The sequence below is a fragment of the Gallus gallus genome, chromosome 2 (assembly GCF_016699485.2).
Source record: "Gallus gallus isolate bGalGal1 chromosome 2, bGalGal1.mat.broiler.GRCg7b, whole genome shotgun sequence".
NCBI lineage: Eukaryota > Metazoa > Chordata > Aves > Galliformes > Phasianidae > Gallus > Gallus gallus.
Window position 1 is genome coordinate 122,257,050 of NC_052533.1, and position 13,357 is coordinate 122,270,406.

The 13,357-nt window shown below is 37.3% G+C and overlaps 1 protein-coding gene across 3 annotated transcripts; it reads right to left on the reverse strand.

The window, feature by feature from the left end:
- Positions 1 to 1,454: 1,454 nt before the first annotated feature.
- On the reverse strand, positions 1,455 to 7,803 carry SLC7A13 (solute carrier family 7 member 13). Of its 3 annotated transcripts, none has more exons than XM_004939938.5 (4): positions 6,983 to 7,803; positions 4,290 to 4,418; positions 3,064 to 3,428; positions 1,455 to 2,316 (listed from the first exon to the last, which is right to left on the reverse strand). In XM_004939938.5, the coding sequence occupies exons 1-4, from the start codon at positions 7,704 to 7,706 to the stop codon at positions 2,071 to 2,073; spliced, it is 1,464 nt and encodes a 487-aa protein (XP_004939995.1). In that variant the 5' UTR covers positions 7,707 to 7,803; the 3' UTR covers positions 1,455 to 2,070. The 3 variants fall into 3 exon arrangements, with proteins under 3 accessions (XP_004939995.1, XP_418315.2, XP_040551738.1); XM_418315.7 differs by having other exon boundaries at positions 4,290 to 4,421; XM_040695804.2 differs by having other exon boundaries at positions 2,181 to 2,316; positions 2,948 to 3,428; positions 4,290 to 4,421.
- Positions 7,804 to 13,357: the final 5,554 nt, after the last annotated feature.

Consider the following 13,357-nt stretch of genomic DNA (forward strand, 5'->3'; position numbering starts at 1 on the left):
ATTTGTATGTTTGGTAGTCATTCCAGCTACCTATAGTCAGAAGCCTCTGAGTTACAGGATATCTGCTATCCATCTAAACCAAAGTGGCTGGGACGATTTGTCCTTTCCCTTTTTTACTATACTTGAAACTTAATATAATAATTATCATGAAAAACCAAGTCCAGGGTTTCTCAGGTTAGGCTATGTCACCCTCTATACAATTTTATTGCACCAGCCACATTTTTTTCCCTATGACTTTCATTTTTATTTACAAATTAAAACATAGGTTTAAATAGGTGACTTGATCAGGATCAGCTGAAAATCGAAGGCACAGCCAGGCACCACACCTGACTCTACAAATCCATACTCAGTTCTTCAGACACAGTAAAATTTTCCCTTTCTATTCATCCGCACTAGAATTCAGCTCTTACAATACTGCCTCCAGAAAATTTTGTTTAGCCTTGTGATTATTTTTAATTAAAATAACAAGATGAATGATTTTCTGATGGCTCCATTCAGTGAAATTAAACATTGATTCCTCTCTTGCTTTCAGCAGGATGCATCTCAGCAGTATTCACTCCTCTCTTGCACGGGCTTCTCTTTAACAGCATTTTAAAAGATCTACATTTTACTTCAGGTTTCCACTCTGTGTACCTCATCAGCCATAAGAAGAGTCACCTGCTTCTTGCACTTGTTTTCATTTTGGGAGCTCTGCCTGTGCAGCATCAATTCCTCCTAAGCCTTCAGATGGCTCCCAGCTTTATTGATGGTACCCTGTACTTTGCATAGCTCTGTCTGAAGATCTAAGCTATCATTCTGACCTCTAAATTGAAGAATTAAATCTTTTAGCAAGGATTTTTCTATTCTACAATAATACAATGCTCTGTAAAACTTTTTCTCTCACTAATACCGCATCCAGTGACCCAGAATATCCTGGTCTAAGTGAGATGTTGGTCTGGAGCCATCTACTGGTTGTACTGGTGAGCATTATACGGACATAAAAAAACCATTTAACCACATAATTCTGTCATAATTAAGAAAATAGCAGCGTATGTTAATAGACTAGCCCTGAAGTATCTGATGTTTCCTGTGTACTGGTTCTTACGCTTTAAGATTAAATGCTCACTGGGCTTAATGTGGCTCAGTTCTTAAAATGAAAGGTCAGGAATTTATCTTCATTTCATTTTAAAAAATGGAAGGGAGATGGATGGAGGACAAAAATGCTCTCATGTATCAGTAACTCAGAAAAATAAGGAATAAAAGAATATTAATGCTTAGTTAGATTTAACAATTTAGTAAATTAATCTAGATATTGAATTTTATTGGTGTGACAAACAGGATAAATTATTCTTATTGATTTATTTGATGCCTACTAAGATTTCATCCCACATTTCTATGTGTTGGTCTAAAATAGCCAAGGCTCATCAAGTACAGTTTTCTTGGGATTAAAAAAGAAGTCTCAGAGTCTCAGACAATTTTACAATGTTCTTCAAAGCCTTTTTATTAAAAATAAATTCAGACAAAAAAAAAAAAAAAGTTAGCAGATGCATAGAAGCTTAAGGCCTTTAAAACGGGAAGTTCTAATAAACAGACTTCTAAGAAGTAGAAATAATCCAGCTTACTTACTTTACTAACTTACTTTAGAGACTAAAAGTGCATTATCAAATGATTCCGACAAGTACATATTTACTTATTTATGATAATATTGGTAAGTATTGGTTCTGTAATTTAGTTTTATTTCTGTTATTTCAATTATATATGCAACTTTAATGGTGCCTTCAGGAGCAAGAAGGAGCATTTTATGGATTTTACCAATTTAAAGGAGACTGTGCATCAATTAAATATGTACATCTATGTATATGTATGCATACTAACATTTACATATACACACAGTTCTGAAACTAAATGTCTACACATACATATTCATATGTTACACACATATTTGTACATTTGCATATGTACAGATATGTATATACATATACAAATACATATTCCTATATATGACATGTAACATCCAATTCTCGACCTACAATCTCAGTTAAAGAAAATCTTCTATTGGCTGTCAGTTGCACTGGGATTACAATGTTCCCATTATTCACATTTACTCTCATCAGAACCATCAGCAGGAGAAACTTCCAGCAGTAGCTGCAAGTAGCAAGTAATTTTATCAAAAAATGCAAAATGCAATTTAAAATGTACAAAAGGAATATAAACAATAAGACTCCCCAGCATAAACAAAAAAGCATAAAAATACTGCATATTTGGAGACCAGACTATAGGAGCTAAAACTAAAAAGAATGACATGGCCACCATCACAAATGGAACTGGTAGAAACACCTGCAAGAGAAAGAAAAAAAAAATTAGGAAGTAACTGACCAATCTGTTTCATGTATCATTCATTGCAGTAATAATGCATTCTTTGCCACACCATAATACCATTTGTATTGCTTCAATCTCACCCCAGGGAGGACTTATCTGACATAAGATTGTCTACAACACTTGTTCAGCCTCCTTCTATCATTAAGGAAAAGAGATAAGCAGCACCTGAAAAGCATTCACCCACATAATAGTATGGACGCCTAAAATAAACTCAGCACTGGGTACCTAGAGGGAGCTTTCACAATTAATGCTAATTAATGGCGTATCTCCAACTCGGTATTCTGACAGTTAGATTGAGATTAAATCAAACCTGACCCTAATGGCTGTGGTTGGGTGAAGAAAGATGAGGGCAGACAAAGGTCTCCTAAACCAACAACCGCCAGCCTGGATCCCACATGGTTTCTGTCACTGCTCCACATCACTGTGGTTTCCTGTTCCTCATCTGCACATCTCCCCAGTTCTATGCAGATTCATCTCTTGTTCTCAGGTAAGCTCCGGAGCAAGGACCATCTTTTTTTTTTACCTTTTCCCTACAGTATGAAGCAGAGTTGTCCCAAACCATGAGTAAGGTTCTAATCACTGTGATTACCATTTATATTTCTGTAGTAACTATCAACTTTTGCCTTGCATTTGTTCCATAACTTTTGCATGATGCCCATGACTCAATAAAGCAAAAAGAATATTTGATAACTTATTTCCAATTACTTTGTATGGTCGATGTAGGTTAGGTTCCTGGTATCGAAGTACAATCAGGCTTGCACAAGTCAATCCAATCATAAGCCAGGCAGAAAATCCAAAGTAATTTGTTAACATAATAAGGTCAGAGGGGATTATAAAAATGGATGCAATGGTTGTTGAAAAAATCATGGCTGGTGCTGGAGTACAAGTATGGACGTTAAGCATGGATATTAAAACAGGTAAATGTCCTGACTGACTTCCAGCATAGCTTAATCGACCCAATGTGAACATGCTGCTGTTGAGGGCACCAAATATTGAGACAGCAACGGAGACAGGAATGATCCAGGCAACAGAGGGGATCACTCGATCAGCCCAAGTTACCGCCACAGCAACTGCAAGAAAACAAAGCAACAGTAGTGTTGTAGATACCATGCTCTGAATTTCCAACAGACTCAGGAGAAAGGAAACTTAAAATGTATGAAATATCTATTATTTATCAGGAACGTCTGTTTTTTTCTGTTTGTTTTGTTTGTTTGTTTTGAATAATCAAATGAATCTAATCTAATTCTACCAGTTCTGTATTCAGGAGCTAAAACTTGCATGGAGTAGGTAGCAGCAAGGACTGCTGACCACCACAAAAGCTCCTGGGTGAAGCTGCAGTGGCCAACAGGAGGCAATGGACTGAGCACCCTGTAAGCGTTACGGCTGCATCTCGGCATCATGAATAACAAATGTAAATACATGAGCAGGGCCATCTGAGTAAAGAAAAGAGGCACCCCTCTTCAACAGCAAATGGCTATGTTTTCCTGGCTATGGCCTTTTCTATATTATTTATGATTACAGGTAACTTGGAAAGATTATTTGTTCCCATCCTAAACAGTAAGGACTTTAGCCTTAGATACTGTGACATAGGAAAGGAAGGAGGAGAGAGGATTAGAACTACAGGAAAACCAAATCCCTACCTATATCAAACAAGGACCCAATCATCACTTAATTTCCATGTTTTAATGCACTTCTGATTTCTTTTTAGACAGTAGAGGTATAAGCCAAAATTTTGACACTTCCTATCATTTCTCTGTATTCAGTCCAACCTATATCATGCAGTAAAATTAAACCACAAATCTCGTTTAAAACTTACACTGAAACACACTTTCCAATTGTGGAGTTAGGTGAGCACAAGTAATCCAGTACATTGACATCAAACAGGTACGCTAATGGACCTCACCTTTCTCACAAAAATATCAAATTCATACCTGAGGAGACAATTTCCTTTGGTGTGAGGACAGTCAGATATGAGATGTTTACCAGTAAGTAAAACACAATTACTGCAGGAACAGCTGTCATCACAGTTAAAGGGATATTTCTGCTAGGGTTTTTCATCTCTTCTGAAAAACACAATTTAATAATAATAAGGCAAACAGTGGTGTAACTTCTGTGTGTTTCAGTGAATTTCCTCAAAGGTTGACATGACTGACATAGAAATCCTGCCCCAACCCCTAATCATGGCTCATAAACTACACTGCTTGTGTGTTCCTGCAGTAGTTTTCAAATAGTTTATCATCAGAGTCCTAAATGAAGTATTTAGAACTTTTTTTTTCCTTTGTCTTTTTCTAGCTATCAGGTGTCTTGGGAAAAGAGAGACTTGACAGACCGATAGAAAATGACAAAGGACTAATAAATTTTCTCTGAGTTGATTAAACAAATATATGGCTGTACATTAGAATATTAATTTGGTAATAGATTTCCAAATAGCCATACTTTTAAATCTAAAGATTGAATGTGAGGCTATAAAGTCAGTTTATTTATTCTTTCATCACTTCATGAGCCCTGATTCAAAATTTTCATAGAATCATAGAATGGTTTGGGTTGGAAAGGATCTTTATGATGATCTAGTTCCAACTCCCTGCTATAGGCAGGGACACCTCCCTCTAGACCAGGCTGCTCAAACACCCATCCAGCCTGTTTTAGTACGCCTCCAGAGAGGGGCATCCACAACAACCCTGCTGGACAACCTGTTCTAGTGTCTTGTTACCCTCATAGTAAAGAATTTCTTCCTAATATCTAATTTAAACCCACCCTCTTCCAGTTTATACTCTCTCAGCTTGACCTTGTAGGGAAGTGCTCCAACCCTCTGATCATCACTCTGAGTGTATGCTCCTACTCCTGCCCAAAACATTTCTTTACTTTTATATCAGAAGACACATAATGGGAAAGAATGAAGGTATTGACAGAGGAGCAGTAAAAGCAGTGGCTTTTAAAAAGGGCAGCTGCCAGCTGAATTCTGCCATTATCATTTCCATGACAAAACTGGTGGAGGAAAACTGTTTAGTGCTAAACCTGGTATCTTAGCTTAAAACTACTCAGCCTATACTAGTACTGATATAGGCTGGTGAGGGAGGGTGAATCATTTTTCTCCCAGATACTACCTCTGCCTCCTGCATCAGCTTTGAGCCTGCCCTATTCTGGGGTGCAGTGCACAGACTGCAGAGGGACAGAATGAGTACAACAGAGAAATGCAGATTCAGTTTATTGGAGAATTGGGGATTTATTTAAAATGGAAGAAATACACTTCATAATTTTGAGCACAAAAGGAGACAATCACCAAAATAGCTGATTTAAATTTATCTTTCCATTTGTTTCATTGCTAGCTACAGTCCCAACATCCAGCTGGCATGGGATCCTTTAGCTGAGGCTCACAGGAATGAAAGTTATTGTTGAAGAATAGGAAACTCAGTTCAGGAGAGGTCTATAGCATAGTTGCATCTGTCTAAACAGCTGTGCTACCCAGTGGATTGCATTTATCACTTGTGTATTGCAATTGTTACTTGTGGTAACTGATCAGAAAATAGTACTTTGTGAATAATTTTGTATTTCTTTGGGTTTACAAATCTGAATTCTTGCCTTTAAGAAAATCCTAAGATTTCAAAAAATATCCTTTCTGGTTTTTACAACCTGTTTCATAACAGTATATTCTAAATGCAGGATTAGCAGGATTTTACTAGTAACTGTCAGTTTTTTTAAATATTAACCCATTTTTCACACTGTTCTCACCACTGAACTTTGTGTTACACATTTCACACATTGGGTTTATTTAATGTTTAATGTTTAATGTTTCTACAGGTAGTAGAGGTCAGTGGATGAGTAATGTTAAAGATATAACAGCATCATCCACTTGCTTACAACTTAACTCCATAAATCTAATGATATTATAAAACATCATTAACTCATTGCAAAGTATGTAACTAACTGTGAGCATTCTCTCTTCGCAGTTTTCATGAAAAATTGCTGGTTATTATTGTTACCTATCACTAGATATAGAACAGGACAAGTAAATGAACATGCCAAAAGATTTTGCATGTTTAAAATTGGATATAGGTTATATCAGAAGATTTATACCACTTCCCTTACATTCTTCTTCTACGTCTGTTCTCAGGGAACTATCATGGACAGGCTACACTATATATATTTCTTCAAACTGATATATTTTAATACAATTCAGTATGAATTTGTCCATGTACAAATCGGAGAAGGTATAGATATTTAAATACAAATTAGTCAGTCTTTTTGGAATTGGTCCTTATTGAGCAAATAGGCTGGCAAAAATATCTTAGTTTATACATTATTTTGTAAAACTCAAACTCTAATTTTTTAAGATGTGAAAAATTCTATTTACAAATGAGATTTTAAATAAACCTCTTGAATTTCTCTTGTAGCCCTTTGTAAATGTTAATTTCATTCTGACGACTGCAGAAGAAGCAAGGAACATACACACAGTAGAGCAATGTCTCTTTTACTAGCCCTATCACACACAAGACCAGTAGACAGTTTGTACCACAAAAAATGTGCATAAACCCATGAAGGACAGACAAGTTCTTCTAACACTGGCTGAGGAAAAAGTTAAGAATTGCTATTGCAGAATAAAATCTAAAGAAAAAGAGCAAGATACCTGCCATATAATTGAGGGACCACCAACCACCGTATGCATACAGTCCTTGGAAAAATGCTTCAGCAATCTGTGACGCGTTGGGCATCTCTGAGCCAAACATGTCCTCAAACCTGGTGAGATTCTCCTTCCTTCCACCAACGAGCAGAACTATGCCACCGATAGCAATTACAGACAATGCCATCATCTTCAGGAGGGTGAACACTGTCTGCACCCATGCAGCCACTTTGACACTGCGTCCATTCAGAATTCCCAGTGACCAGAGGACAGCCAAAGCCAAGCATTTCTTCAGCACTTCTGGTGCAGGGCAAATGCCGTAGAAGGGCTGGGTGGCATATTCAGCGAATAGCAAGGCTCGGGCAGCATTTGATGCTGGCTTGGTAAACGTTGATGTCCAGATGAACACAAAGGCAGGTAAGGATCCAAGGCCTCTTTTAATATGGCTGTATTCCCCTCCGGAAAATGGCAGAGCAGTGCCCAGCTCTGCATAGCAGAGGGAGCCCATAAGAGAAACTAGTCCAGAAGCAGTCCAGATCGTTAATGCAACACCAACATTAAGCAGGGAATGCTTTAACACCCCTGTGGGAGACACAAAGATCCCTGCCCCAACTATTGAGCCGATAATAAAACTTACCCCATCAAAACAACCTATTCTTCGTTTGAGTTGTATCTTGGTCTTTTCTTTTCTTTTCACATCTTTGGGATCATTGCTCTTTCCTCTTCCCATTCTTTTCTTATTTTTTCACAGCAGATTCTACAGCTTCAGTGTCAAGATTACATGTATTTTCCTCTCACTTCGTTCTTAGTTGATTGTCATTGCCAGTGAATGATTACTCGCCAGTGAAGTGCTATGGGAAGCCTGGCTTAATCATTCAGAAAAGAGAGCATACTTTGGGTTTGGCTGTCTTGTGTGTGAAGATGATTAACTGGTTACTTCAAGGAATGCTGGTAAATCATGGACACACTGGTTTAATATGTACTTCGTAAATTTGGTCTGGGGATATTTTTAAAGAAATTGGCCTAACAAATAATACACAGTAAATGCTTTTCAATTCTCTGCTGATTTCCATCAAAGGATTCCCAGACTCTTTACATATGTAATCAGAGACAACTCTGTGAGACAAGTAAATGTTATCTCAGTATGCGACCTATGGAAAAAGGAAAATGGAAAGTATGGCAGCATGAGGAAAAAGTTCAGCCCTCTATATGCTATGGACAGTGACAGGGACATGAGTTGAACAGACAGGTAAGTTTTTCCATAGTCAATATATAAAAAGGACGGTGATCAGTAGTAAACAGTGTGTTTTGCCAAATCCCCATGAGTCCCTGCATATACTGAACCTTGTTTATGGTTCTCTTCCTGAACACCACACTAGAGAGAACGTTATCAGTTTATTAATGGTTTTTATGGGGTACTCATCATTACAGTACTACGCAAGCACTTTACAAGAACTTACTAATCTTCAAACACTGCCGCAAGGGCAAGGGAACTGTGTTATAATTTCCACAGCATATATCAGGGCTTTGGAACAAAATGACAAAGGTTGAAAATTCCCACTATTTTGGTGTGTGCCTTTCAAGATGATTTTTCTAAGCCTTTAACAAGGTGTGCCATACTTTATGTTCATAATATGGAAAAACAGCTTCTCTTCAGTCAGATGTGAGTATACCATATGTCCCAAGAAAAATGTACTTACTCTTTTTAGGGAACGTAGAGAAAAATATAAAGAAAGTGGGAAACTGAGAAATAAGTTCAGTACATACCTAAAGGTGCAAGATTCTAACTTTTCACCAGTCAACTTGCAGAATCAGGTTTGTCCAGAAAGTCAAATCTCAATAATGCACTGAACAAAACTCATGGATTTTATATGGATCATCTTGAAATACACAGTGGTTCAGACTGGTCTTGAACAGCTGGACATTCACTGAAATAATACAAAATAAATGTTTCTGAAATATTAAGTTTATCTAATACGCCATCGTGTAAAAGACCTCTAGTTAAAACAGGCATAGGTGTGGACTTTCTTTTTTCTTTTGTTTAGTGAGTATTTCTAGGTGCTTAAACAATATTCAGTATCTTTTTTTTTTCTTAATTGGTCAACATAGTCATTGCTAACCGTAGATCTGCACAGAAATTTACTGTATGTATTAAAAAATGGTCAGACTCATTACGTGAGAACAGCTCACAGTGCACTTGACCTAAGAATCATAGAAACTACCCTGAAACAGGCATGGGAACTAAAACTGAGAGGGCACACATAGAGAAGTCAGAGAAGAAATAAAGGCATGATTCGCTGTGACTGTTGAATACCACTGCAACTTCACATATTCTGCATTTCCTCAGATCAGGTTAGGCATCTAGAAAAAAGTGAGTATGGATTCAGGTTCTACACCTAGAGGGAAGAAAAAAAAAAAAAAGAAAGAAAAGACAAAACTGAGAAGTAGCTCAGGTGTCCAAAAATAAGCCATGAGACATATTTTAGATGTTTTTGATGTTTCAAGATATCTTCACAGATCTGAAGAATATGCCAAAAGATCTACAGGATTAATTACCTTCTGGAGTGCCAGCTAGAGGTTAGGTTGGGCATCCAAAACGACATTAGCTGCCTGCTGTAGGCAACCAAATGCCACTGTGGTAAGCAACACTGAAAAGCTCGTTAAAGTGTATATCTATTATCAGGCAGAAACTATGCAGAACAGTCAGTGACAGAATCCACAAAGACCATTCTTCCATCTTCTGCAAATCACTGTATCATTCCTTATATTTTCACCTTTGAATAAAAGTCAAGACTTACAGACTTCAAAAATTCTAGTTATAAAATTTTGCATGCATTTTAAGTTACATTTATTCAATTTATAAATTGCAATAAGTTTTTAAGTTCACAAACTCATTACTATGAATAATTCATAACAAATCAAAGTATTTATTCACCCATATTCAGGAGCTGGAAATTAAGTGTGAAAAATGGTTTTAGATGGCTAAAATATGCAATTTTTTGATACCCAGCAATCCTCAACTTCTTTATTTTGGGTGTTCTGCTACATACAGCAGGAATGACATTACTATTTTAAAAACAAATACATATTACATTTAATCAAAAGTTAAAGTACAGATGCAACTGACTTTGTTATGTTGTTCATCCTAAAATATGTTAATTTCTAGTATAATAGAGCATTTCCAAAATCTCCCAGAAGCAGATTAATTAGGATTTGTTACTTCTTGCAAAGCTGCCTGATTTAAAGAAAACCTACTGAGATTATTACTTTCTTGTGTGTGCTTTCTGCCTAGCTCAGATAAACATTTCTAGAATTGAGTGGAATGCATTTGAAATTTATGCAAAGCATGCTTTTCATTTTGGTGTGCTGTTGCCAGAGTAGAAGAAGGTAAGTAAGAGCAGAGGTAATGAGAATATTCCTACAAATCCAACAAAAGCTGAAGCTCTGGAAATAGTATGTTCACAGGAGCATTACCAGGAGAGAACCCAGTGAAACACAGCTGGCTGTGCAACAACAGGTATTTTCCAGCCAAACTGCTTTTTTTTCCCTGACTTCTGAGAGGATAAATTGACACAACCTATAGGATTATTTCAAGGTCTCGTATGTCATTGTCTTCTGCCTCACACCTAACTGCATATATCTGGTCAGATTCACTTTGATGACATTATCCACAGACTCAACCACTGAATATAAGGAAAAGATAAATTATTAAAATAATCTAAGCTTGAGATTCCCGACCCTTGGAGTAGGCTACAAGGTTATATCATCATCAAAACAAAAGTCCTTAGGACTACAATTTTCATACTCAACAGGGAATTCTTGTGAATGCCAACTAGAGTTCTCTTAGATGGGAAAATTAAGTCAAGAGAACACTATATAACAATTAAGATTGATCCTGAAACTTCAGCTGTTCACTTCTAGTTCTCCAAGCACTGAGGATTTTCCTCTTTAATTTTCTAACCTTCCAAATTCTTTTAGTCTTCAATTTCAAGGTTTTCATTGTCATGAATGTCAGCACTTGTCATGACTCATCTCTTTCAATCACTATAGTTCCTTTAGATTTAAGAAAAATATTGAAAAGTAATGAAAGAATACTTCTGCTGCCTAGAGTGGATATGCATTATCTCCTAATTGTAATTAACCGAATTTCAGTGTTCTTAGATAAGGACTCTTTAATCATCTTGCAAGAATGTTGTGTGTGTACTCACTAAGTCTTTCCTATGATTCACTCACTGATTAGATGAACCAGAAAAAAAGTCCATCTATCTAAACAATGCATGATTTTAAAATACTTATTTAGTTCCTTTTTAATTAACTTCTCAGAATTTCTACCATTGTATTGATTTAGTTCTGCATCTTTCTAAATCCCTTAAGAGGAGAAGACAGAGCAAAAATTAGAAGTTACTTTGTCTTGCAAACTTTCAGTAAATGTTCATCTGTATTTTCTCTGAAGAAACTGCTGACATTCAGCAAGGATAAAGATACAGAAGAACAAAGCAAAGTCTGAAGAGAGTTTCAAGGGAAAAAAAGGCAAGCATATTTAATCTTTCTTGGCATATGTCTGCAAGTGATAGTTGTATGTAATATAAATGACAAATTTATTTGTATTCTTCCTTCTTTTTTCCTCTTCTTTAGCTCACCTGTTGTGGAGACATGTCATTTTAAAGTAGTTTTCTGTGTCTTGCCATCTGGAAGGTGCTCAACGGCTATTCAAGGATTCTATCTAAGTCACATTAGATAGAAGCCAGTTTACCACCTGCTGCACAGAACCCCATGATGTATTTACAATCTATTTCTTTTAGAAAATGAGACTGCACCTTCAGACACATAAAAATCTACTGCCTTAAAAAGATGTTTTTTTTCTGTCAAAATTTTTGTACTTCTACCTTTTACTGAAAAACATACAAATCTGTTTGTTTTGTTGACATAAATATCATTTCACTTTGGCTACCGATTAAGAAAGAAACCCCATATAACAATTAGCTAAACACTGCAAAAGCCACTGTTTTGTGGAATTATACTGTGTTTGTAATTTCAACCAACATGAATGTTCTTGCTAGACATACAGTTTATTTATCTAAAGTATTTCCGTAGCATTATCAAAATACCAATACAAAGGTGTTTGCATGAGATGCTGTAAATATTCTGTATTGGGCTCTAAAGTGTGAAGAAAAGTATGGTGGATTTTTTTTCAGTAACAGATATTAGTAACTGCTGGCTGGTGAGTATAGCCAAGAATAGCATGTAAGTGTTCAAATTTAACCATTCAAAAATCAAGCATTCAGACTTTGCTGGGCTTCTCCTATAGTGAACAGTGACAGAGAAGAGACCCATCCCAGGAACAGCTTCATAAACTGCCCACTAGAGGTGATTCCTCTTCTATTTTTAGAAGAATCTGTTCCCTTGTACAGGGACAAGTTTGCATTTTCTACAGCAAATGCTCTGTACTGCACTGTAAATTTACATGCATCCATGAAGAACTGTCAGTGATGTATTGCAAAGGAGTACTACAACACTGGCATCAGACACCATGCACAGTTCCAGCTGTGGCCTCTACCCAGGCCTGTCTGAGTGAATAGTGAGCTTTAAACCATGACTCCAGTGAACTCTTAAAACTGTACCAGTCCTAAAAAATAATCAAAGCACTGAAACACTTCCTTGAAGAGTACTTATTGAGCTTCAACTTATAGACACAGTTCAGGATGCAGCTAGACAAATATAATAATGTGATAGGTGAAAAACTGACTGACAGGTTAGGCTCAAAGAGTTATAGTAAAAATGTGGCCGGTCCCTAGCGGCATTCCGTGGGCTCCATTTTAGGGCCAGTTCTCTTTAGTGTATTTATAAATCACCTGATTGTAGTTATGGAATGCATATTAACTAGGTTTGAAAATTATACTAAATTATGAGGAGCTGCTGAAATCCTGAGGGGTAGAGAGGCCTTGCAGAAAGATCTTGACAAAATAGAAGACTGCAAAATTAATACACATACAGACTATGGGATGAGAGGTTGGAGTGCAGCCTTGCAGAAAGGGATCTGGGGGCTCTGGCTGACAGCAAGTTGAATGTGAGCCAGCAGTGTGCCCTGGCAGCCAAAAAGCCACCCGTACTCTGGTGTGCTCCAGGCCCAGCAATGCCAACGGGTAAGGGGAGGGCTGCCCCACCGTGCTCTGTGCTGTGTGGCCTCACCTCCACCACTGGGTGCAGGTTTGGGTGCCACAATGTAAGAGGGCCATAAAGCTATTAGAGAGTGTTCCAAGGAGGGCAACAATAACGGGGAAGCATCTGAGGGCAAGGTGTACGAGGAGCAGCTGAGGTCCCTGGGTGTGCTCAGCCCAGAGCAGAGGAGCTGAGGGGAGGCCTCATGGCGGCTGCAGCTCC

Coding starts and splice junctions, on each gene's coding strand:
- SLC7A13 (XM_418315.7), bottom strand. CDS start 7,706: ATGGGAAGAGGAAAGAGCAATGATCCCAAAGATGTGAAAAGAAAAGAA. Junction 4,422..6,982: donor GTCCCTCAATTATATGGCAG/GTATCTTGCTCT, acceptor TGTGTTTTTCAG/AAGAGATGAAAAACCCTAGC. Junction 3,429..4,289: donor AAAGGAAATTGTCTCCTCAG/GTATGAATTTGA, acceptor GTTTTCTTGCAG/TTGCTGTGGCGGTAACTTGG.